The 22,871-nt window shown below is 42.0% G+C and overlaps 1 protein-coding gene across 1 annotated transcript; it reads right to left on the bottom strand.

Annotated features, from left to right (window-relative positions):
- Positions 1 to 21,448: 21,448 nt before the first annotated feature.
- LOC123425306 (1-aminocyclopropane-1-carboxylate oxidase-like) lies at positions 21,449 to 22,671 on the bottom strand. The gene has a single exon (XM_045108991.1). The coding sequence runs from the start codon at positions 22,557 to 22,559 to the stop codon at positions 21,633 to 21,635; it is 927 nt and encodes a 308-aa protein (XP_044964926.1). The 5' UTR covers positions 22,560 to 22,671; the 3' UTR covers positions 21,449 to 21,632.
- Positions 22,672 to 22,871: the final 200 nt, after the last annotated feature.

A 22,871-nucleotide genomic window follows, 5' to 3' on the forward strand; every position in this document is an offset into this window, starting at 1 on the left:
GGACTGTCACAAATGCAAAGGTCTTTAACCAGGAGCAGCCAAAGTTCAGAAAATGGAGATATGGCTTCATCCATGACATTTTCGTGTTAGCTCATAGGATTAAGGCTAGTTTCACGGATGATCTCCTTAAATGGGTTTCCTTTTTTCCTCCTTGAGGTTTGTAGCCTTAGCTCCTCATCCCATTTGTACATTCTAATTTCTTCTTATACATACTGCTCTTATATATGGGAATAAAAGAAAAAAGGCTGTGGGGGGTTTTCCCTACAGTAGCCACTAAAAAAAGGAGTTTTTAGCAGTCGTGTTTGCATGTGAAAAGTTCAGGTCTTACATAGTTGATTCCAAAGTCACTATTCACACTGATCACACTGCTATTAAGTACCTCATGGAGAAGAAGGACGCTAAACCTAGACTTATCAGATGGGTTCTCCTGCTACAAGAATTTGATTTGCACGTTGTCGACACAAAGGGTGCTGATAACCCAGTAGGAAATAACTTGTCTAGGTTAGAGAACGTTCTTGATGACCCACATCCTATTGATGATAGCTTTCCCGATGAGCAATTGAATTACATAAATACTTCACGTAGTGCACCGTGGTATGCTGATTATGCAAACTATATCGTTGCCAAATATATACCACCTAGTTTCACATACCAGCAAAAGAAGAATTCTTCTTTGACTTGAGACATTACTTCTGGGATGATCCTCACCTTTATAAGGAAGGAGTAGATGGTGTTATTAGACGTTATGTACCTGAACATGAACAGGGACAGATCCTACAGAAGTGTCACTCCGAGGCCTACGGAGGACACCATGCGGGAGATAGAACTGCACACAAGGTATTGCAATCAGGTTACTATTGGCCCACTCTCTTCAAGGATGCCCGTAAGTTTGTCTTGTCTTGTGACGAATGTCAAAGAGTAGGTAATATCGGTAAATGTCAGCAAATGCCTATGAACTATTCACTTGTCATTGAACCATTTGATGTTTGGGGCTTTGATTATATGGGACCTTTTCCAAAATCCAACGGGTATACTCACATCTTAGTTGCTGTTGATTACGTTACTAAGTGGGTAGAAGCTATCCCCACTAGTAGTGCTGATCACAACACTTCTATCAAGATGCTTAAAGAAGTTATCTTCCCTAGATTTGGAGTCCCTAGATATCTAACGACCGACTGTGGTTCACATTTCATTCATGGTGCTTTCTGTAAAACACTTGCTAAGTACGATGTCAACCATAGAATTGTGTCTCCCTATCACCCCCGGTCCAGTGGTCAAGTAGAGCTAAGAAATAGAGAGATTAAACTAATTCTGCAAAAGACTGTCAACAGTTCTAGAAAGAATTGGTCTAAGAAGCTCGATGATGCACTGTGGGCTTATAGAACTGCCTATAAGAATCCCATGGGCATGTCTCTGTACAAAATGGTGTACGGTAAAGCATGTCATTTACCTCTTGAGCTAGAGCATAAAGCTTATTGGGCAATCAAAGAGCTCAACTTTGATTTCAAACTTGCTGGTGAGAAGAGGTTAATTGACATTAGCTCGCTTGATGAGTGGAGAACTCAGGCATATGAGCATGCCAAGTTGTTCAAAGAAAAGGTTAAGAGGTGGCATGATAAGAGAATACAACAGCGTGAGTTCATGTAGGTGATTATGTCTTGCTATATAACTCTCGTTTAAGATTCTTTGCAGGCAAGCTTCTCTCTAAACGGGAGGTCCCTATGTTGTTGAGGAAGTATATCGTTCCGGTGCTATCAAGATCAACAACACGGAAGGTAGTTGTCCGAGAGTGGTAAATGGGCAGAGAATCAAGCATTATATCTCACGTACTCCCATAAATGTTGAAAGCAATATCATCAATACCATAACTCCGGAAGAATACCTAAGCGATATTTATCAGCCTGTTTCAGACTCCGAAAACAAAGAGGTATGTGATTCGGTAAGAAAACAGACTCCAAAACTTTTCCAGTAGGATTTTTTCTCCGTTTTAGAATATATGAAAAAATACAAAAATTGGAAGTAGTCCGGAAAGCGCGCGAGGAGGCGACAAGCTTGCCAGGCGCGGGCCCACCCCCTAGCCACGCCAGGGGGCTTGTGGCCACCTCGTGTGCCTCCCGGACTCCGTTTTCGTGCACAGTACTCCTTCTGGTCTGGAAAAAATCAATATATATTCTCCCGAAAGGTCTGACCCTCGTATCACGCAGATTTCTTCTGTTTTTGTTTCGAGTCTGTTTTCTGCCGCAGATTTAGAGCAAGATGTCGTCCCAGGAATCTGTGGGGGGAGAACAATCTCCCTCAAGTCTATGGAGAAGTAAATGCTGATCTGAAAAGAATGGAGGCCAAGGAAACACTACCTAAAGAAACCAAGGGCAAAAGTAAGGAGAAGAATCAAGCGTGGGACGAAGCACAATCTGTGTTCAACAAGGAAGAAGTTGAAGAAGTGGATTTCCTCCAACCCTACCTCCACCTACTGTCTCCATCCTTTATTGAACTCTTGAGGTTTTGTGAAACAACTCGTGCTCGCAATACTTATCTCACTCGTGAAGTTGTTTTGCTGGAGAAACATATCACAGATCTCCAAGGTATAAATCAAAAATTGATGGCTCTCTTGGAATCAACGGTTGCAACAACTCCACCACCATCACCTCCAAAGGAAGACAACTAAGCATGGGTATGGGAAATCCCCTTGGCTTTTGCCAAGCTTGGGGGAGTTACCCCGGTATTGTATCACCATCACATCTTTTGCCTTTACCTTTGTTTTAGTTTGTTTCTTTTCAGTTTTCTTTTTCTCTAGTAGTTTAAAAGTGTTAGTGTTTTAGTCTTGAGTTTTGCTTTGTGTCACCCCCGATGTATTTGAGCTTGTGAGTCATATAATAAAGAGTGTCTTGGTTGAAGGGCTTTGCCTCTTGCCATGATCAAAAGAGTGAGAAAGGAACAAAAGCATGAAAGATCATGTAATGATCTTATGGGAAGTGATGGATTCACATATAAAAAGAATGTTGATTGAAACTTTTTGAGGGTAGACAAACGTAGACCATGGTCATTGTTGCAATTAATAGGAAGTGATAAGGAAGGAGAGGTTCACATATAAATACATCATCTTTGACACCATCTATGATTGTGAACACTCACTAAACTATTGCATGCTTAGAAGTAGATGTTGGACAAGGAAGACAACATAATGAATTGTGTTTGCTTAGTTCCGAACAATGTTATATGACTAGAGATCCCTTAGCATGTGACGATTGATTCCACCTCATATTAGCCAAACCTCCCGCACCAAGTACAGACACTACTTGTGCATCCATAAACCTTCAACCCAGTTTTGCCATGAGAGTCCACCATACCTACCTATGGATTGAATAAGAACACTCAAGTAAGTTGTCATCGGTGCAAGCAATAAAAAAATTGCTCCCTGATACGTCCATTTTGAATCATGCTTTCATGTTGATATTTATTGATTTTTGGGCTGTTATATTACTTCTGGTACCATATTTATGCCTTTTCTCTCTTATTTTGCAAGGTTTATTTGAAGAGGGAGAATTCAGGCAGCTGGAATTCTGGACTGGAAAAGGAGCAAATCCTAGTTCACTATTCTGCACATCTCCAAATGCCCTGAAAAGTTACGTGGATTTTTTCTAGATTATATAAAAATACTGGGCGAAAAAACTACCAGAGAGGGGCTGCCAGGACGCCACAAGCCGTGACACCGCCACCCCCTGGTGGCGGAGTGGGGGCTTGTGGGCTCCCCGGCGGACCACTAGCCCCCCTCTTTTGCTATATGAAGCGTCCTGGTCCAGAAAACATCAAGAGGTAATTTTTTCGTGGCTTCGCCGCCGCCACGAGGCGGAACTTGAGCAGATCCAATCTAGAGCTCCGGCAGGACGATCCTGACGGGGAAACTTCCCTCCTGGATGGGGAAATGGTCGCCATCGTCATCACCAACAGTCCTCTCATCGGAGGGGAGGCATCTTCATCAACATCTTCATCAGCACCATCTCCTCTCCAATCCCTAGTTCATCTCTTGTAACCAATCTTCGTCTCGCAACTCCGATTGGTACTTGTAAGGTTGCTAGTAGTGTTGATTACTCTTTGTAGTTGATGCTAGTTGGATTACTTGGTGGAAGAGTTTATGTTCAGATCCTTGATGCTATTCATTACACCTCTGATCATGATTATGATTATGTTTTGTGAGTAGTTAGTTTTGTTCCTGAGGACATGGGATAAGTCATGTTAATAATAGTCATGTGAATTTGATATTCGTTCGGTATTTTGATATGATGTATGTTGTTTTTCCTCTATTGGTGTTATGTGAACATCGACTACATAAAACTTCACCATATTTGGGCCAAGACGAAGGCATTGGGAAGTAGTAAGTAGATGATAGGTTGTTGGAGTGCCAGAAGCTTAAACCCCAGTCTATGCGTTGCTTCGTGAGGGGCTGATTTGGATCCACTAGTTTAATGCTATGGTTAGACTTTGTCTTAATTCTTCTTTTGTAGTTGCGGATGCTTGCAAGAAAGGTTAATCATAGGTGGGATGCTTGTCCAAGTCAGGGCAGTACCCAAGCGCCGGTCCACCCACATATCAAACTATCAAAGTAACGAACGTCAATCATATGAACATGATGAAACTAGCATGACAGAAATTCCCGTGTGTCCTCGGGAGCGTTTTTCCTCCTATAAGACTTTGTTCAGGCTTGTCCCTTGCTACAAAAGGGATTGGGCCACTTTCTGCACCGCTGCTACTACTTGTTACTTGTTACTTTTTGCTTGCTACGTTTCACCTCGCTACACCATCACTTGTTACCGCTACTTTCAGTGCTTGTTGATATTACCTTGCTGAAATCCGTTTATCAGAGCCTTCTGCTCCTCGTTGGGTTCGACACTCTTACTTATCGAAAGGACTACGATTGATCCCCTATACTTGTGGGTCATCAAGACTCTTTTCTGGCGCCGTTGCCGGGGAGTGAAGCGCCTTTGGTAAGTGGAAATTGGTAAGGAAACATTTTTATACTGTGCTGAAATTTATTGTCACTTGTCACTATGGAAGCTGTTCCTTTGAGGAGTTTGTTCGGGGTATCTTCACCACGAACGGAAGCATGAGGAGTTGCTCCTCAACCTGAGGTACCTACTGAAAATATCTTTTATGAAATTCCTTCGGGTATGCTTGAGAAACTGCTGGCTTATCCTTTCACATGAGATGGATCTTCACATCCAGACTTGCATCTAATCTATGTAATGAAGTTTGTGGTTTATTTAAGCTTGCAGGTTTGCCCGAGGATGCGGTAAAGAAGAAAGTCTTTCCTTTATCTTTGAAGGATAAGGCGTTGACATGGTATAGGCTATGTGATGATACTAGATCATGGGGCTACAATCTGTTGAAATTGGAATTTCATCAAAAGTTCTATCCTATGCATTTAGTACATCGTGATCGGAACTTTATTTATAACTTTTGGCCTCGTGACAGGGAAAGCATAGCTCAAGCTTGGGGGAGGCTTAAATCAATGATATATTCATGCCTCAAACATGAGCTCTCGAGAGAAATCATCACTCAAAACTTTTATGCTCGGCTTTCTCATGAAGATCGTACCATGCTTGACACTTCTTGTGTCGGTTCTTTTATGAAGAAGGATATTGATCACAAATGGAATTTATTGGAGAGAATCAAATGCAACTCTGAAGAAATCATCACTCAGCGCTAAGTATAGACTTGACTCTGAGATAGTAGCTTCTCTATGTGAATCTTTTGCTGCTCATGTTGATCTTCCCAAAGGGAAGTGGTTTAAATATCATCCTCCTATACAAAGCAACATAGCCAAAACCAATCTAGTTGAGGAGAAAGTCATTGCTTTTAGTGATCCTGTTGTTCCTTGTGCTTACACTGAGAAACCACCATACCCTGCTAGGATAAAGGACTTCTAAAGCTCCAACTGTGATACGTAGGGGTTACATTAGATCACGTGCACCCCCTGAGGAGATTAGAGTTGAACCTAGTGTTGCTATTATCAAAGATCTCTTAGCCGAAGACATAGACGGGCATGTTATCAAATTCTGTGAGGACTTCGCTAGAATTGCTAAACCTCACGCGAAAGACAAACACGGGCCTGTAGTTGGCCTGCCCGTTGTTTCTGTTAAGATAGGAGATCACTGTTACCATGGTTTATGTGATATGGGAGCTAGTGTTAGTGCAATACCCAGTTCTCTATATGATGAAATCAAAGATGAGATTGCACCTGCTGAGTTAGAACCCATTGATGTCACTATTACGCTAGCTAATAGAGACACTATCTGCCCTCTGGGAATTGTGAGAGACGTAGAAGTCCTGTGTGGTAAGACGAAGTATCCTACTGATTTCCTCGTCCTTGGTACTACACAAGATAGCTTTTGTCCCATCATATTTGGTAGACCCTTTCTCAACACTGTCAATGCTCACATTGATTGCGTTAAGGAGACTATCACAGTAAGTTTCGAGGGTGTGTCTCATGAATTTAACTTCTCCAAGTTTGGAAGACAAACCCATGAAAGAGCGTCGTCTGCTAGAGAAGAAATCATTTCTCTTGCCTCTATTGCCGTACCTCCTACGGATCCTTTAGAGCAATATCTGCTTGAGCATGAAAATGATATGCATGTGGAGGAGAGAGATGAGATAGATAAAATTGTCTTAGAACAATATCCTATTCTCAAGAATAATCTGCCTGTTGAACTGCTTGGGGATCCTCCCCCACCAAAGGGTGATCCTGTGTTCGAGCTTAAACAGTTGCCGGATACTCTTAAGTATGCCTATCAGAGCGCGAAGAGAAGAAGTTACTAGAAACTCTGAGGAAGCACCGCGATGCTATTGGATATACTCTTGATGATCTTAATGGTATTAGTCCTACTCTATGTCAGCACAAGATTAAAACTGATCCTGACTTTAAACCAGTTGTTGATCATCAAAGGATATTAAATCCTAAGATGAAAGAGGTCATTAGAAAAGAAATATTAAAGCTTCTGGAAGCAGGAATCATTTATCCTATTGCTCATAGTGATTGGGTAAGTCCAGTACATTGCGTACCTAAGAAGGGAGGTATCACCATCGTTCCTAATGATCAGGATGAACTAATCCCACAAAGGATTATTACCGGCTATAGAATGGTGATAGACTTCCGGAAACTCAACAAGGCAACCAGGAAAGATAATTATCCTTTGTCGTTCATCGACCAAATGCTAGAAAGGCTATCAAAACACACACACTTCTACTTTCTAGACAGTTATTCAGGTTTTTCGCAAATACCTGTTGCACAATCTGATCAGGAGAAAACCACTCTCACCTTCCCTTTCGGTACCTTTGCCTATAGACGTATGCCTTTTGGCTTATGTAATGCACCTGCCACCTTCCAAAGATGTATGATGGCTATATTCTCTGACTTTTGTGAAAAGATCGTTGATGTTTTCATGGATGACTTCTCCGTTTACGGGTCTTGCTTTGATGATTGCCTCAGCAACCTTGATCGAGTCTTACAGAGATGCGAAGAAACCAACCTCGTCTTGAATTGGGAGAAGTGCCACTTTATGGTTAATGAAGGTATCATCTTAGGACACAAAATCTCTGAAAGAGGCATTGAAGTTGATAAGGCTAAGGTTGATGCAATTGAGAAAATGCCTTGCCCCACAGATATCAGAGGTATACGAAGTTTCCTAGGTCATGCTAGTTTCTATAGAAGGTTCATTAAAGACTTCTCTAAGATTTCTAGGCCTCTTACCAACCTCTTGCAGAAGGATGTTCCTTTTATTTTTGATGAGGATTGTGAGGAAGCCTTTGAAATACTTAAGAAGGCTTTGATAACCGCTCCTATTGTTCAACCACCTGACTGGAACTTGCCCTTTGAAATCATGTGTGACGCTAGTGATTATGTTGTTGGTGCTGTTCTAGGACAAAGAGTTGACAAGAGGTTGAATGTCATTCACTACGCTAGTAAAACTCTAGACAGTGCCCAAAGAAACTATGCCACTACGGAGAAGGAATTTTTAGCAGTCGTGTTTGCATGTGAAAAGTTCAGATCTTACATAGTTGACTCCAAAGTCACTATTCACTCTGATCATGCTGCTATTAAGTACCTCATGTAGAAGAAGGACGCTAAACCTAGGCTGATCATATGGGTTCTCCTGCTACAGGAATTTGATTTGCGCGTCGTTGACCGAAAGGGTGCTGATAACCCTGTAGCAGATAACTTGTCTAGGCTAGAGAATGTCCTTGATGACCCACTACCTAATGATGACAGCTTTCTTGATGAGCAATTAAATGTCATCCGCACTTCACTTAGTGCACCGTGGCATGCCGATTATGCAAACTATATCGTAGCCAAATAGATACCACCCAGTTTCACCTATCAGCAAAAGAAGAAATTCTTCTTTGATTTGTGACACTACTTTTGGGATGATCCTCACCTTTATAAGGAAGGAGTAGATGGTGTTATTAGACGTTGTGTGCCTGAACATGAACAGGGACAGATCCTGGAGAAGTGTCATTCCGAAATCTATGGAGGACACCATGCTGGAGATAGAACTGCCCATAAGGTATTGCAATCAGGTTTCTATTGGCCCACTCTCTTCAAGGATGCTCGTAAGTTTGTCTTGTCTTCTGACGAATGCCAAAGAATAGGGAACATCAGTAAGCGTCAGGAAATGCCTATGAACTATTCACTTGTCATTGAACCATTTGATGTCTGGGGCTTTGATTATATGGGACCCTTCCCGAGTTCTAATGGGTACACTCACATCTTAGTTGTTGTGGATTACGTTACTAAGTGGGTAGAAGCTATCCCCACTAAAAATGCTGATCACCACACCTCTATTAAGATGCTTAAAGAAGTCATATTCCCAAGATTTGGAGTCCCTAGATACTTGATGACTGATGGCGGTTCACACTTCATTCATGGTGTTTTCCGCAAGATGCTAGGTAAGTATGATGTCAACCATAGAGTTGCATCTCCTTATCATCCTCAGTCTAGTGGTCAATTTGAGTTGAGTAATAGGGAGATCAAGTTGATCTTACAAAAGACCGTCAATAGATCTCGAAAGAACTGGTCTAGCAAACTTGACGATGCACTATGGGCTTATAAGACTGCTTATAAGAATCCCATGGGCATGTCACCGTTCAAAATGGTTTACGGTAAGGCCTGTCATTTACCTCTTGAGCTGGAACACAAAACTTATTAGCCAATCAAAGAGCTCAACTTTGATTTCAAACTTGCCGGTGAGAAACGGTTGTTTGATATCAGCTCGTTAGATGAATGGAGAGCCCAGGCATACGAGAATGCCAACTTGTTCAAGGAAAGGTTAAGAGATGGCACGACAAACGAATACAGAAACGAAAGTTAAATGTAGGTGATTATGTCTTGCTATACAATTCTTGTTTGATATTCTTTGCAGGCAAGCTTCTCTCTAAATGGGAAGGTCCCTATGTTATCGAGGAAGTATATCGTTCCAGTGCCATCAAAATCAATAACACGGAAGGAAATTTTCCTAGAGTGGTAAATGGGAAAAGAATCAAGCAAAAGATCTCTGGTACTCCCATAAATGTTCAGACCAATATCATCAATGTCATAACTCCAGAGGAGTACACAAGGGATGTTTATCAGCCTGTTTCAGACCTTGAAAACGAAGATGTATCTGTTTCGGTAAGAAATTGGACTCTGAAACTTTTCCAATAGGAAATTTCTTCCGTTTTGGAATTTTTGGAAAATTAGAAAAATAAAAAGCAGTCCGGAGAGTGAACGAGGCAGCCACAAGCCCTGCCACCGCCCCCTACCCCCCTGGTGGCGGAGGGCAAGCTTGTGGGCACCTCGTGTGCCTCCCGGACTCTGTTTTCTTGCGGAGGACTCCTTCTGGCCTAGAAAAAACCAATATATAGTTGCCCGAAGGTTTTGATCTCCGTATTACGCAATTTTCCTCTGTTTTCGTTTCGACCTTGTTTCTGCCGCAGATCTAGATCATCATGACTTCCCCAAACGCTCCTAAGGACAAGATCTTCGAGAAGGTCATCAATCCCTACCTCACGGAAGTGCTGAAACACCCTCAATCTATCAAGATGAGCGAGGGGATGTTGCACATCCGTGATGTTGAGGGGCCTAAGAAGACCAGAAGCATGGAGACGAGGCTCTATGCAATGGAGCAACAAGTCTTCAAGTGCCAAGGGATGGTGGAGTGTGGACTCAAAGCCAACCACACGATGATCACAGAGTTCACTAGCAATCACAAGATGGATGCCATTGATATTGGGAAACACCTCTCCACGATCTATGATAGGGTTGATCAACTTCAGGGCTAGATCTATGACCTGCAGAACCAAAACTGTGAGTATGAGTACAGATTTAAATCAATAAGGTTGGTTGCAGATTTGAGGAGTCCGGCGACTCGTTCATCCTGCCATGATGGAGCACCTATGCCTTGGAAGACGGAGGATCAGACCGCTCCAACAACACCACCATTACCACCAAAGGAAGACAACTAAGCATTGGTATGGGCAATCCCCTTGGCTTCTGCCAAGCTTGGGGGAGTTGCCCTGGTATCGTCTCACCTTTATATCTTTTGCTTTTACCTTTGTTTTAGTTCTTTCCTTTTCAGTTTTTATTTCTTCTTTTATAGGAATAAGTCTTTAGTTCTTAGTTTGAGTCTTTTGCTTTTGTCTCTCCCCCGATGTATTCGAGCTTACGAGTTATATAATAAAGAGTGTCTTAGTCAAGGGCTTTGCTTTGTGCCATGATCAAAGAGTATGAAAAGAACGATAGCATGAAAGATCATGAGACGATCTTATGGAAAGTGATAACTTCACTTTTGACACGTATGATGATTTAAACTTGTTGAGAATAAATCAACAAAGACATTAGTCATTGTTGCAATTAATAAGAAGTAATAAGGAAAGAGAGGTTCACATATAAATATATCATCTTAGACACTTTTTACAATTGTGAGCACTCACCAAACTATTAAATGCCTAGGAGTAGATGTTGGACAAGGAAGACAACATAATGAATTGTGTTTGCTTGGTTCCAAACAATGTTATATGATTAGAGATCCCTTAGCATGTGACGATTGCTTCCACCTCATATTAGCCATAACTCCCGCACCAAGTAGAGATACTACTTGTGCATCCATAAACCTCCAACCCAGTTTTGCCATGAGAGTCCACCATACCTACCTATGGATTGAATAAGATCCTTCAAGTAAGTTGTCATCGGTGCAAGCAATAAAAATTGCTCTCTAATATGTATGATCTATTAGTGTGTGGAAAATAAGCTTTGTACGAACCTGTGATGAGGAAGACATAAAAGCGACAGACTGTATAATAAAGTTCTTTATCACAGGAGGCAATATAAAGTGACGTTCCTCCGCACTAAGAGGACACGCATTCAAACCTCAAAAGCGCATGACAACCTCTGCTTCCCTCTGCGAAGGGCCTATCTTGTACCTTTACTTTTTACCCTTGTAAGAGTCATGGTGATCTTCACCAATTCCTTTTTTGCCTTTGTCTTGGCTACCATCACATGCTTGGGAAAGATCTATATTCATAAATCAACTTGGAGTTGAGTACTCATGCTTTATTGTTGTTGACTTTATCCTTGAGGTAAACCGTTGGGAGGAAAAACTATAAGCCCCTATCTTCCTTTGTGTCCAGCTGAAACTTTGACACCATGAGTACCACGTGAGTTGTAACAATTGTGGAAAACAAAAGAGATGATTGAGTAAGTGGGTTTGCCTTACAAGCTCTTATTTGACTCTTTCTGATGTTGTGATAAATTGCAATTGCGTCAATGACTATGGACTATTGTTGGTTACTTCTCGGTAAGGTTTTTGCTTCATGCTTTGCTTTGTGAAGGAATTGTTACTTTCCCATAAGAATCTTTATGATGTATTGTTGTTCTATGTGTGATCATGATGCCCTCATGTCTGTATTATGTTTTATCAACACCTTCGTCCCTCAACATGTGGACATGTTTATGGAACTTGATTTTCGCTTGAGGACAAGCGAGGTCTAAGCTTGGGGGAGTTGATACGTCCATTTTGCATCATGCTTTCATGTTGATATTTATAGCTTTTTCGGCTGTTATATTACTTGAGGTACCATATTTATGCATTTTCTCTCTTATTTTGCAAGGTTTATTTGAAGAGGGAGAATTTAGGCAGCTGGAATTCTGGACTGGAAAAGGAGCAAATCCTAGTCCACTATTCTGCATATCTCCAAATGCCCTGAAAAGTTATGTGGATTTTTTCTGGATTATATGAAAAATGTTGGGCGAAAGAACTACGGGAGGGGGGCTGCGAGGGCACCACAAGCCCTCACACCGCCGCCCCCCTGGTGGCGGAGTGGGGGCTTGTGGGCTCCCTGACGGCCCACTAGCCCCCCTCTTTTTCTATATGAAGCGTCCTGGTCCAGAAAAAATCAAGAGGGAGATTTTTCGTGGTTTCGCTGCCGCCACGAGGCGGAACTTGAGCAGATCCAATCTAGAGCTCCAGTAGGACGATCCTGCCGGGGAAACTTCCCTCCCGGAGGGGGAAATCGCCGCCATCGTCATCACCAACACTCCTCTCGTCGGAGGGAAGGCATCTTCATCAACATCTTCATCAGCACCGTCTCCTCTCCAACCCCTAGTTCATCTCTTGTAACCAATCTTCGTCTCGCAACTCCGATTGGTACTTGTAAGGTTGCTAGTAGTGTTGATTACACTTTGTAGTTGATGCTAGTTAGATTACTTGGTGAAAGAGTTTATGTTCAGATCCTTGATGCTATTCATTACACCTCTGATCATGATTATGATTATGTTTTGTGAGTAGTTAGTTTTGTTCCTGAGGACATGGGATAAGTCATGTTAATAATAGTCATGTGAATTTGATATTTGTTCGGTATTTTGATATGCTATATGTTGTTTTTCCTCTAGTGGTGTTATGTGAACATCGACTACATAACACTTCACCATATTTGGGCCTAGAGGAAGGCATTGGAAGTAGTAAGTAGATGATGGGTTGCTAGAGTGACAGAAGCTTAAACTCCAGTCTATGTGTTGCTTCGTGAGGGGCTGATTTGGATCCACTAGTTTAATGCTATGGTTAGACTTTGTCTTAATTCTTCTTTTGTAGTTGCGGATGCTTGCGAGAGAGGTTAATCATAAGTGGGATTCTTGTCCAAGTAAGGACAGTACCCAAGCGCCGGTCCACCCATATATCAAACTATCAAAGTAACGAAAGCGAATCATATGAACATGATGAAACTAGCATGATAGAAATGCCCGTGTGTCCTCAGGAGCGTTTTTCCTCCTATAAGACTTTGTTCAGGGTTGACCCTTGCTACAAAAGGGATTGGGACACTTGTTGCACTGCTGCTGCTACTTGTTACTTGTTACTTTTTGCTTGCTACGTTTCACCTTGCAACACCATCACTTGTTACCGCTACTTTCAGTGCTTGCAGTTATTACCTTGCTGAAATCCGTTTATCAGAGCCTTCTGCTCCTCGTTGGGTTCGACACTCTTACTTATCGAAAGGACTACGATTGATCCCCTATACTTGTGGGTCATCACTCCCTAATATGTATGATCTATTAGTGTGTGGAAAATAAGCTTTGTACGAACCTGTGATGAGGAAGACATAAAAGCGACACACTGCATAATAAAGTTCTTTATCAAAGGAGGCAATATAAAGTGGCGTTCCTCCGCACTAAGAGGACACGCATCCAAACCTCAAAAGCGCATGACAACCTCTGCTTCCCTCTGCGAAGGGCCTATCTTGTACCTTTACTTTTTGCCCTTGAAAGAGTCGTGGTGATCTTCACAAATTCCTTGTTTCGCCTTTATCTTGGCTAACGTCATATGATAGGGAAAGATTTATTCATATGTCAACTTGGAGGTAAGCATTCATGAATTATTATTGTTGACATTACCATTGAGGTAAGCAGTTGGGAGGAAAAACTATAAGCCCCTATCTTTTTCTGTGTTCAGCTGAAACTTTGATCTCATGAGTACCACGTGAGTTGTAGCAATTGTAGAGAATGAAAAGATGATTGAGTATGTGGATTTGCTTTACAAGCTCTTATTTGACTCTTTCTGATGTTGTGATAAATTGCAATTGCTTCAATGACTAAAGGCTATCGGTTGTTACTTCTCGGTAAGGTTCTTGATCCATGCTTTACTTTGTGAAGGAATTGTCACTTTAGCATGAGAGATTATATGTTGGTATTGCTATTCTGATCATGATCATGATGCATGCATGTTCGTATTTTGTTTTGTCGACACCTCTCTCCCTAAACATGTGTACATATTTATTGAGCTCGGCTTTCGCTTGAGGACAAGCGAGGTCTAAGCTTGGGGGAGTTGATACGTCCATTTTGCATCATGCTTTTATGTTGATATTTATTGCTTTTTGGGCTGTTATTTCACTTCACGATACAATAATTATGCCTTTTCTCTCTTATTTTGCAGGGTTTACTTGAAGAGGGAGAATGCCGGCAGCTGGAATTCTGGCCTGAAATTGGAGCAAGTTTGAGATACCTATTCTGCGCAACTCCAAACGCCGTAAAAATCAACGAGGATTTTTTTTCCGGATTTATAAAAAATACTGGGCCGAAGAAGCGCCAGAGGGGCGCTAGTAGGTGGCCACAAGCCTGCTAGGCGCGGCCACCCCCCTGCCCGCGCCTAGGGGATTGTGGGCACCTAGCTGGCCCACTAGCCCCCCTCTTCTACCATATGAAGGGTTTCGTCCGGAAAAAATCAAGAGGAGGCTTTTTCGTGGATTCACCGCCACCACGAGGCGGAACTTGAGCAGAACCAATCTAGAGCTCCGGCAGGATGATCCTGCCGGGCAAACTTCCCTCCCGGATGGGGAAATCGTCGCCATCGTCATCACCAACACTCCTCTCATCGGGGGGGACTCATCACTATCAACATCTTCATCAGCACCATCTCATCTCCAAACCCTAGTTCATCACTTGTAACCAATCTCCGTCTCGCGACTCCGATTGGTACTTGTAAGGTTGCTAGTAGTGTTTATTACTCTTTGTAGTTGATGCTAGTTGGATTATTTGGTGGAAGAGTTTATGTTCAGATCCTTGATGCTACTCATTACCTTTCTGGTCATGAATATGATTATGCTTTGTGAGTAGTTACTTTTGTTCCTGAGGATATGGGATAAGTCATGCTAATAGTAGTCTTGTGAATTTGGTATTCGTTCGGTATTTTGATGTGTTGTATGTTGTTTTTCCTCTAGTGGTGTTATGTGAACGTGGACTACATAACACTTCACCATTATTTGGGCCTAGAGGAAGGCATTGGGAAGTAGTAAGTAGATGATGGGTTACTAGAGTGACAGAAGCTTAAACCCTAGTTTATGCGTTGCTTCGTAAGGGGCTGATTTGGATCCACTAGTTTAATGCTATGGTTAGACTTTGTCTTAATTCTTCTTTTGTAGTTGTGGATGCTTGTGAGAGGGGTTAATCATAAGTGGGATGCTTGTCCAAGTAAGGGCAGTACCCAAGCACCGGTCCACCCACATATCAAACTATCAAAGTAACTAACGTGAATCATATGAACATGATGGAAACTAGCATGACAGAAATTCCTGTGTGTCCTCGGGAGCGTTTTTCCTCCTATAAGACTTTGTCCGGGCTTGTCCCTTGCTACAAAAGGGATTGGGCCACTTTGTTGCACCGTTGTTACTTTTGTTACTTGTTGCTCGCTATGAATCATCTCACCACACAACTACTTGTTACCGATAATTTCAGTGCTTGCAGATTTTACCTTGCTGAAAACCACTTGTCAGATCCATCTGCTCCTCGTTGGGTTCGACACTCTTACTTATCGAAAGGACTATGGTAGATCCCCTATACTTGTGGGTCATCAAACGCGGAGGTGTCGTGGTTCGGCACTAGATCGGAATCACACCACGATCTGAATCGCAACGAGTACGACTCCATCAACCGCGTTCTAGCAACGCTTCCGCTTAGCGATCTTCAAAGGTATGAAGATGCTCTCACCCCTCTCTCGTTGCTGGTTTCTCCATAGGAAGATCAATGTATGGCGTAGGAAAATTTTGAATTTTTGCTACGTTACCCAACAGGGAGCCCCTAGGGCGCTGGCCGAAGTGGAGAGGAGGACTCCAACTCCAATTCGGTTTGGGGAAGGAGGAGTCCTCCTCTCCCTTCCCACCTCCCTCCTTTTTTTCTTTTTCTTTTTATTTTCTTTCCTGGCGCCATAGCCCACTTGGGCTGGCTTCACCAGCCCACTAAGGGCTGGTGCGCCGCCCTAGGACTATTGGGCTCACTCCCTTGGTGGGTGGGCCCCTCCTGGTGAAAACCCGGAACCCATTCGTCACTCTCGGTACACTGTCGGTAATGACCGAAATCTTTTCGGTGACCAAATGAAACCATCCTATATATCAATCTACGTTTCCGGACCATTCCGGAAACGCTCGTGACGTCCTGATCTCATCCGAGACTCCGAACAACCTTCGGTGACCAACACCTATAACTCAACTATACCGAAACGTCACCGAACCTTAAGTGTGCAGACCCTGCGGGTTCGACAACTATGTAGACATGACCTGAGACACTCCCCGACCAATATCCAATAGCGGGACCTGGATGCCCATATTGGACCCTACATATTCTACAAAGATCTTATCGGTTGAACCTCTGTGCCAAGGATTCATATAATCCCGTATAACATTCCCTTTGTCCTTCGGTATGTTACTTGCCCGAGATTTGATCGTCGGTATGCTATACTTATTTCAATCTTGTTACCGGCAAGTCTCTTTACTCGGTCCGTAAAACAAGATCCCGCGACTAACACTTTAGTCACATTGCTTGCAAGGCTTATATGTGATGTTGTATTACCGAGTGGGGCCCGAGATACCTCTCCGTCGCACAGAGTGACAAATCCCAGTCTTGATCCATGCTAACTCAACGGACACCTTCGGAGATACCTGTAGAGCACCTTTATAGTCACCCAGTAACGTTGTGACGTTTGATACACATAAGGTATTCCTCCGGTGTCAGTGAGTTACATGATCTCATGGTCATAGGAATGAATATTTGACACGCAGAAAACAATAGCAACAAAATGAAACGATCACATGCTACATTCATAGTTTGGGTCTTGTCCATCACACCATTCTCCTAATGATGTGATCCACTTATCAAGTGACAACACTTGCATATGGTCAGAAAACCTTAACCATCCTTGATCAACTGCCTAGCCAACTAGAGGCTTACTAGGGACATTGTTTTGTCTATATATCCACACATGTATCTATGCTTTCATTCAATACAATTATAGCATGGATAATAAACGATTATCTTAAAACAGGAAATATAATAATAACTATTTTGTCATTGCCTCTAGGACATATTTCCAACATATTAACCATGCTCTAAGGCAAGTTGCGTGTGCAGAGATGCGTGATGGAATGGCGCGCAAGTGGGTACTACGTCGATTGGTTGTTTGGCGGTCTCCATCGTAGTGCATGGCTGGGCGTGCAGGCTCACAACAAGACAGCTATGCGGTGTGTTTGTGTTTGCGTATGACAAGTGGTCCCTGTTTGTGTTGACCCCTCACTGTTAGTCTCATCCTTTGGTGTTGCATGTTGAGCTTGTTCTACCGTGTGGTTTGATGTTGATAGTGTCGTCAGTGTCCACAGATGGTAGTGGGGTGTCCCGTCGCATGGGCTTTGCGGTTGCTTAGCAGCGCGTGGACACGGTCTATTGATCCTTAGCGCACCGTATCATGAGTGATGCGTCTTCTGTATGGTGCCATAGACTGTGTCCACTCTCTATTCGATGTGATACTTAACTTATACATGATTCATGATCTTTTTAGAGCACTTCTCTATTCAGCAGCTCTCACTTATATACGTTTTCTGACTTTTTTACTCACACAGACACATTTATAAATATAACAGCTAAATAAGTACGTCCATGTAAGCCCAAGAGACGTGCCAAGGGCGCGCCCTTGCCACTAGTGATGTATTGAGTAGAAGATAAATCATAATTAAACATATCAACCGGAAAGATCTTTACATGTCCATTCATAATAAAGGATAGTAATCTTTTCTAAAATTACGTCACACGCGTCAAGCTCGTCGGTATGCGGCATGTATCCGTACTACCCATACACAGACTTCATAATAAAGGGTTCATTTTACCTTCCTTCTTCTGTTAGGCTGGTTGTAATGGGTAGTATCATATACTAGTATCATGCATATGATACTACTGTATGATACCACATCTGTAATGCATATTATTATATGTTAATATCATAGGGTAGTTCATTTATTGTCATGCAAGACACATAGTAACACATCTTTTATTATGATACGATATCATAATATGATACTCAACTCTCTATTTCTTCATTTAATTCTATGTCACCTCATCGAAATTGTTTAGTTGACACGCATGATACTACCTATGATACTTCCATGACGGGCAGCCTTAACCTGCAAAAGAGCATGCTAGGACATGATTAACCCACGACCTCCTTGTTAAGTACAGGCTGCAGTAGCCAATCAGATAACTCACCTGGTGTAAATACTTACATCATTTGTTTTCTTTTCTTCATTCTTGTGTCTCTGTCCCACCAAACGAGAAGGTCTTAGGTTTACTTTTTTCTTGTCTGCTTCCGTTTGGCCGAAGAGGTCGCGGCTTACTTCTTATTACCTCTGTAGACTAATATAAAAGCATTTCATTAAAATAGTAATCTAAATGCTCTTATATTAGTTTACGGAGGGAGTACTTCTTTTTCTCTTTTTTTCGTTTTATTGAAACTCATGAACTTTTTCAAAGCCGTGTTTTTTAATTTGTGAACCCTATTTTCAAATAAGATAACAGTGACTGGTTTATTGTAGCAAAGCCGACTTTTTATCACTATTTATATTTCTTTTTTATGTTTCTTTTTCATTCTTTCAATTGTCCTTTGTCAACAAATGCTCAGGCTTTAAAATTTCATTCAAAATTCCAAAAAAAATTTGTTTTTTCTACTTTTGTTCAAAAACAAGAATATTCACATTCTCAAAACTTGTACAGAAATTTTATAAAAATGATCATGTCTATCGAAATTGCACGGAATTTCAAAACATAAACATATTTTAAAAAAGAGTGAACAAATTTTAACATGTTTTTTTTTTTGAAAAAAACCCTAAAATAATTGGAATTTTAAAAATTGAGAAAATATGAAAAAAAATTGAAACCTATTTTTTAAAACTTTCCCGAATATTTTTTGTATTTGTGTAGAAATCAGTTGAAAACAGGAACATATTTTAAAATCTGAATTTTTTTTAAAGCACGGACATTTTTTGAAACTCCCAAAATATTGTTGAAACTAGTGAGTAGATTATAGATTAATAAAAATCGTAATATTTTTTAATTTGGGAACAAATATTGAAAACAGGGACCGTTTTTAATAGATGAACTTCTTTCAAATCCGCGAGCACTTCGGCCGGGCTAACAAACACTCAACGGGGGTGATGCTGTCGTATAGTTGGGCTAAGGCCGAAGCAGTTTCTTTCATTTTTCAAGCTTTTCGTTTCTATTCTCTTCATTTGTTCATTCAATTTTCTCATTTTTCAACTTTATTATTATTTTTGAAACCTGCTCAAAAATATGAAATGTTATTTCGAATATATAAATAATGATTTTAAACTATTATTTCTTTCAATGATTTAATAAATTCTTTAACAATTATTGATTTCAAATTTGTCCCTTTTTATTTATTAATTATGTTAACAAAATTAAAAAACACTTTTTAGTACCTGATTAAATTATGATTCTAAATATTTTTTTCCCTTCAAACCTAGCATGGATGCCTACTATAGGCATGCCCATTTACTGCCAAAAGTTGGGGTGATTTAAAGAATGTCTAAAAAATTAGCATGTTCAACGCAGGTTGTCCAAGTTCAAGAGCACGTTGTTTCTTGACATCCATCAAATGACCCCAAATTTTTCTTTGATTTGTATGACCAATAAAAGGCACCATTTGAAGTTGTTTAGGTTTTTGATTTTCTTTTGTTTATTCTGGAGTTTTCTTGGTAAAAAAGATCGATAAATGTCCTGACGTGTCGCAACTTGCATACGGTGTTATAAATCGTTCAACCTAGCATGAATAACTATGGTATTCATGCCCACCTGCTTGCAAAATTTTGGTTCACTTCAGGGATGCCCCAAAATAGAACATGTTCCATAGAGGGTGTCGAGGTAGGCTAGAGCTCCATTTGACAGCACGTTGTTTCTTGACATTCTTAAATGGTTCCAATGGTTTTCATGGCCTTCTATAACCAATTCAAGGCACTATCCCAAGTCGTTTGGGTTTTCAACAAGTTTTGAATTTTCTGGAGTGTTCTCGATGAAAAAAGACCGATAAATGAAATGACATGTCGCGACGTGTATACTATGTTGGAATTTGTTCAAACCTGGTGTGGATACCTATCATGGGCAGCCCACCTGGTGGAAAAAGTTAGGGTCATTTAAAGGATATCTACGAAAGCAACATGTTCAGCGAGGGTGTTCGGGTACTCGAAAAGGGTATGTGTGAGAACATGTTGTTTTTATACATCCTTGAAATGACCTTGATTTTTTTTTCATGTCCTTGTATGCCCAATCCAAGGCATCATGCCAAGTTATTTTGGTTTTTGACAAGTTTTACATTTTCTAAAGTTTTCTTGGTCTAAAAAGGTCAATAAATGGGTGTGGCAGCGCTCAAATGGCGTCGAAGGTTGCTCAAACCTGACATAGTGCATCATACGTCAATGCCAAGCTACTACAGTAAGTTGGCATCATTTATCCACAGTCCAAAAAACCACCAGCCCACAGGAGTGTGCCAAACTAGGACAGACGGATGCACCCCTGAGCATGTAGTTTTTCCTAATTTGGATGTGTTTCCAATTTTCGTCATTATTAACCAACACGAACATTTTCTTATGTTCTAACCAATTTACAACAACTTTATAATTTTAAATTGTGTATAATTGTTTTATAGAATTGATAACAAATTCCCAATAACTGATAAAAAGATGAATACAAATTGTAAACCACATACTTTTATCAACAAAAAAATTTAAAAAAAATTTAGGACAAAATACATTAAAATGAGAGTTGTGCCGGAAAACAAATCTAGCGCTTTAATTCACCATGCTATTCATCGTTTTAGATCATGAATTTACTTTTTTATACGAATGGCATTTTATTCTGAATATTTTTACATATACGCCTCACATCGTCCTTGTTTATTTGAACAAAAAAATTCAGATCTCATGAGTTCACAATCAATTCGCACACTTAAATACGACGTAGGCGTTTCGACGGGTGACCCATCATATACATATAAAAATGAATACAACTCGTCAAATATCTATATTATACTTTATATATTTATCAGGGATGAGTGATACATTTGTATCGAAGCGGGGCTCATGTAAAGTAAACAGATACTTCCAATGAAAAATCCACAGTATTTCATTTTCCAATTATTTCACACCGAACCGATCATAAGTATCCCCACATCACATTGTTACGCGTCTAAATAAACTCCAAAAAAACATAGTTTTCTTCATTGTAAAACAAAGCAAGCTAATAGGTAAATAATTTTCTTTTAATCTCCTTGATTATAAGCTTATTAAGCTGACTTCGGCGCCTTGACGGCCTCGAATCTTGGCTCCTTGGCATCGAACTTCTGCTTGTTGTACACGTCCATGTAATCTCCGAACACGTAGTCCGGGTACGCGGCGGCGCCGCCTTCGCCCACCGCCGGCGAGATGGCCGCCTCGAACGCCGGGTTGTAGAAGGACGCGATGGAGCGGCGGTTGCCGTTGCGCATGGGCAGGACGCGGTGCCAAGCGCTGCGGTAGCGGCCGTTGCTGAGCACCTCCACCTGGTCGCCGGTGTTGACCACGATGGCGTCGGGGAGCGGCTGCACGTCCAGCCACTGGCCATCCTTGAGCACCTCAAGGCCGCCGACCTTGTCGTCCTGGAACAGCAGGATGACGCCGCCGGCGTCGGTGTGCGCGCGGAGTCCGGTGATGAGGTCTGGGCGCGGGCACGGCGGGTAGTGGCTGACCTTGGTGCCGAAGAATGGTGCGTGGAGGCCGTCGCCGGTGAAGGCGGCCTTCATGCGGCCCTTGTCCAGGCCGAGGTTCTCGTCCATGGCCTCCATGACCCGCTCCGCGAGCTTCTTGAGCTCGGCGCGGTACTCCCGCATGGTCTCCTTGAAGGCCGGCGGGTCGGAGGGCCACTGGTTGTCGTCGTGGAGGTAGAAGATGTCCTCCCAGTCCATGTCGTCCACCGGCGCCACCGCCTCGCCGCGCCGCTCCGCCTCCACGAGCCTCTCCAGTGTCTGCACCGGCTCCGACGACCGGAACGCGGCCTCCCGCAGGCGGTAGCTCTCGGAGCACACCTTCTTGACGCGATCAAGAAGCTCCAAGGGGATGCCGTGGTTCACCAGCTGGAAGAAGCCCCAGTTCTCGCAGCCGTCGGCGATCTGCGCCATCGTCTCCGCCCTCTCGGCGCCGTCGAGCTTCGAGAAGTCGATGACCGGGACAACCATGGTGAAATTCTTGGGCGAAGATGAGTGAGAACTGAGAAGCTAGGTAGGCTCTGATCTGATCTCTCTACAATGAGATGGTTGTTATCTGCAGGTGCTGGATGAGATGGAGTGAGTGAGAGTCACTGGCCTTTTTATAGGGCTCGCGATGCCCCTCGAGACATTTATTCTCTGAATAAAAAATAAATGCGAGAAAAATTCTCTGCATGTGCCGGAAAGAAAGAAGTTTCTGCGAGGTAGCTGGCTAGATTGCAATGTTGGTTGGATGCTCATGCTCAGTTGGATCCGGCAAATGAACAGAGCAGACCACCAGAT

The sequence above is a fragment of the Hordeum vulgare genome, chromosome 1H, assembly GCF_904849725.1.
Source record: "Hordeum vulgare subsp. vulgare chromosome 1H, MorexV3_pseudomolecules_assembly, whole genome shotgun sequence".
NCBI classification, from domain to species: domain Eukaryota; kingdom Viridiplantae; phylum Streptophyta; class Magnoliopsida; order Poales; family Poaceae; genus Hordeum; species Hordeum vulgare.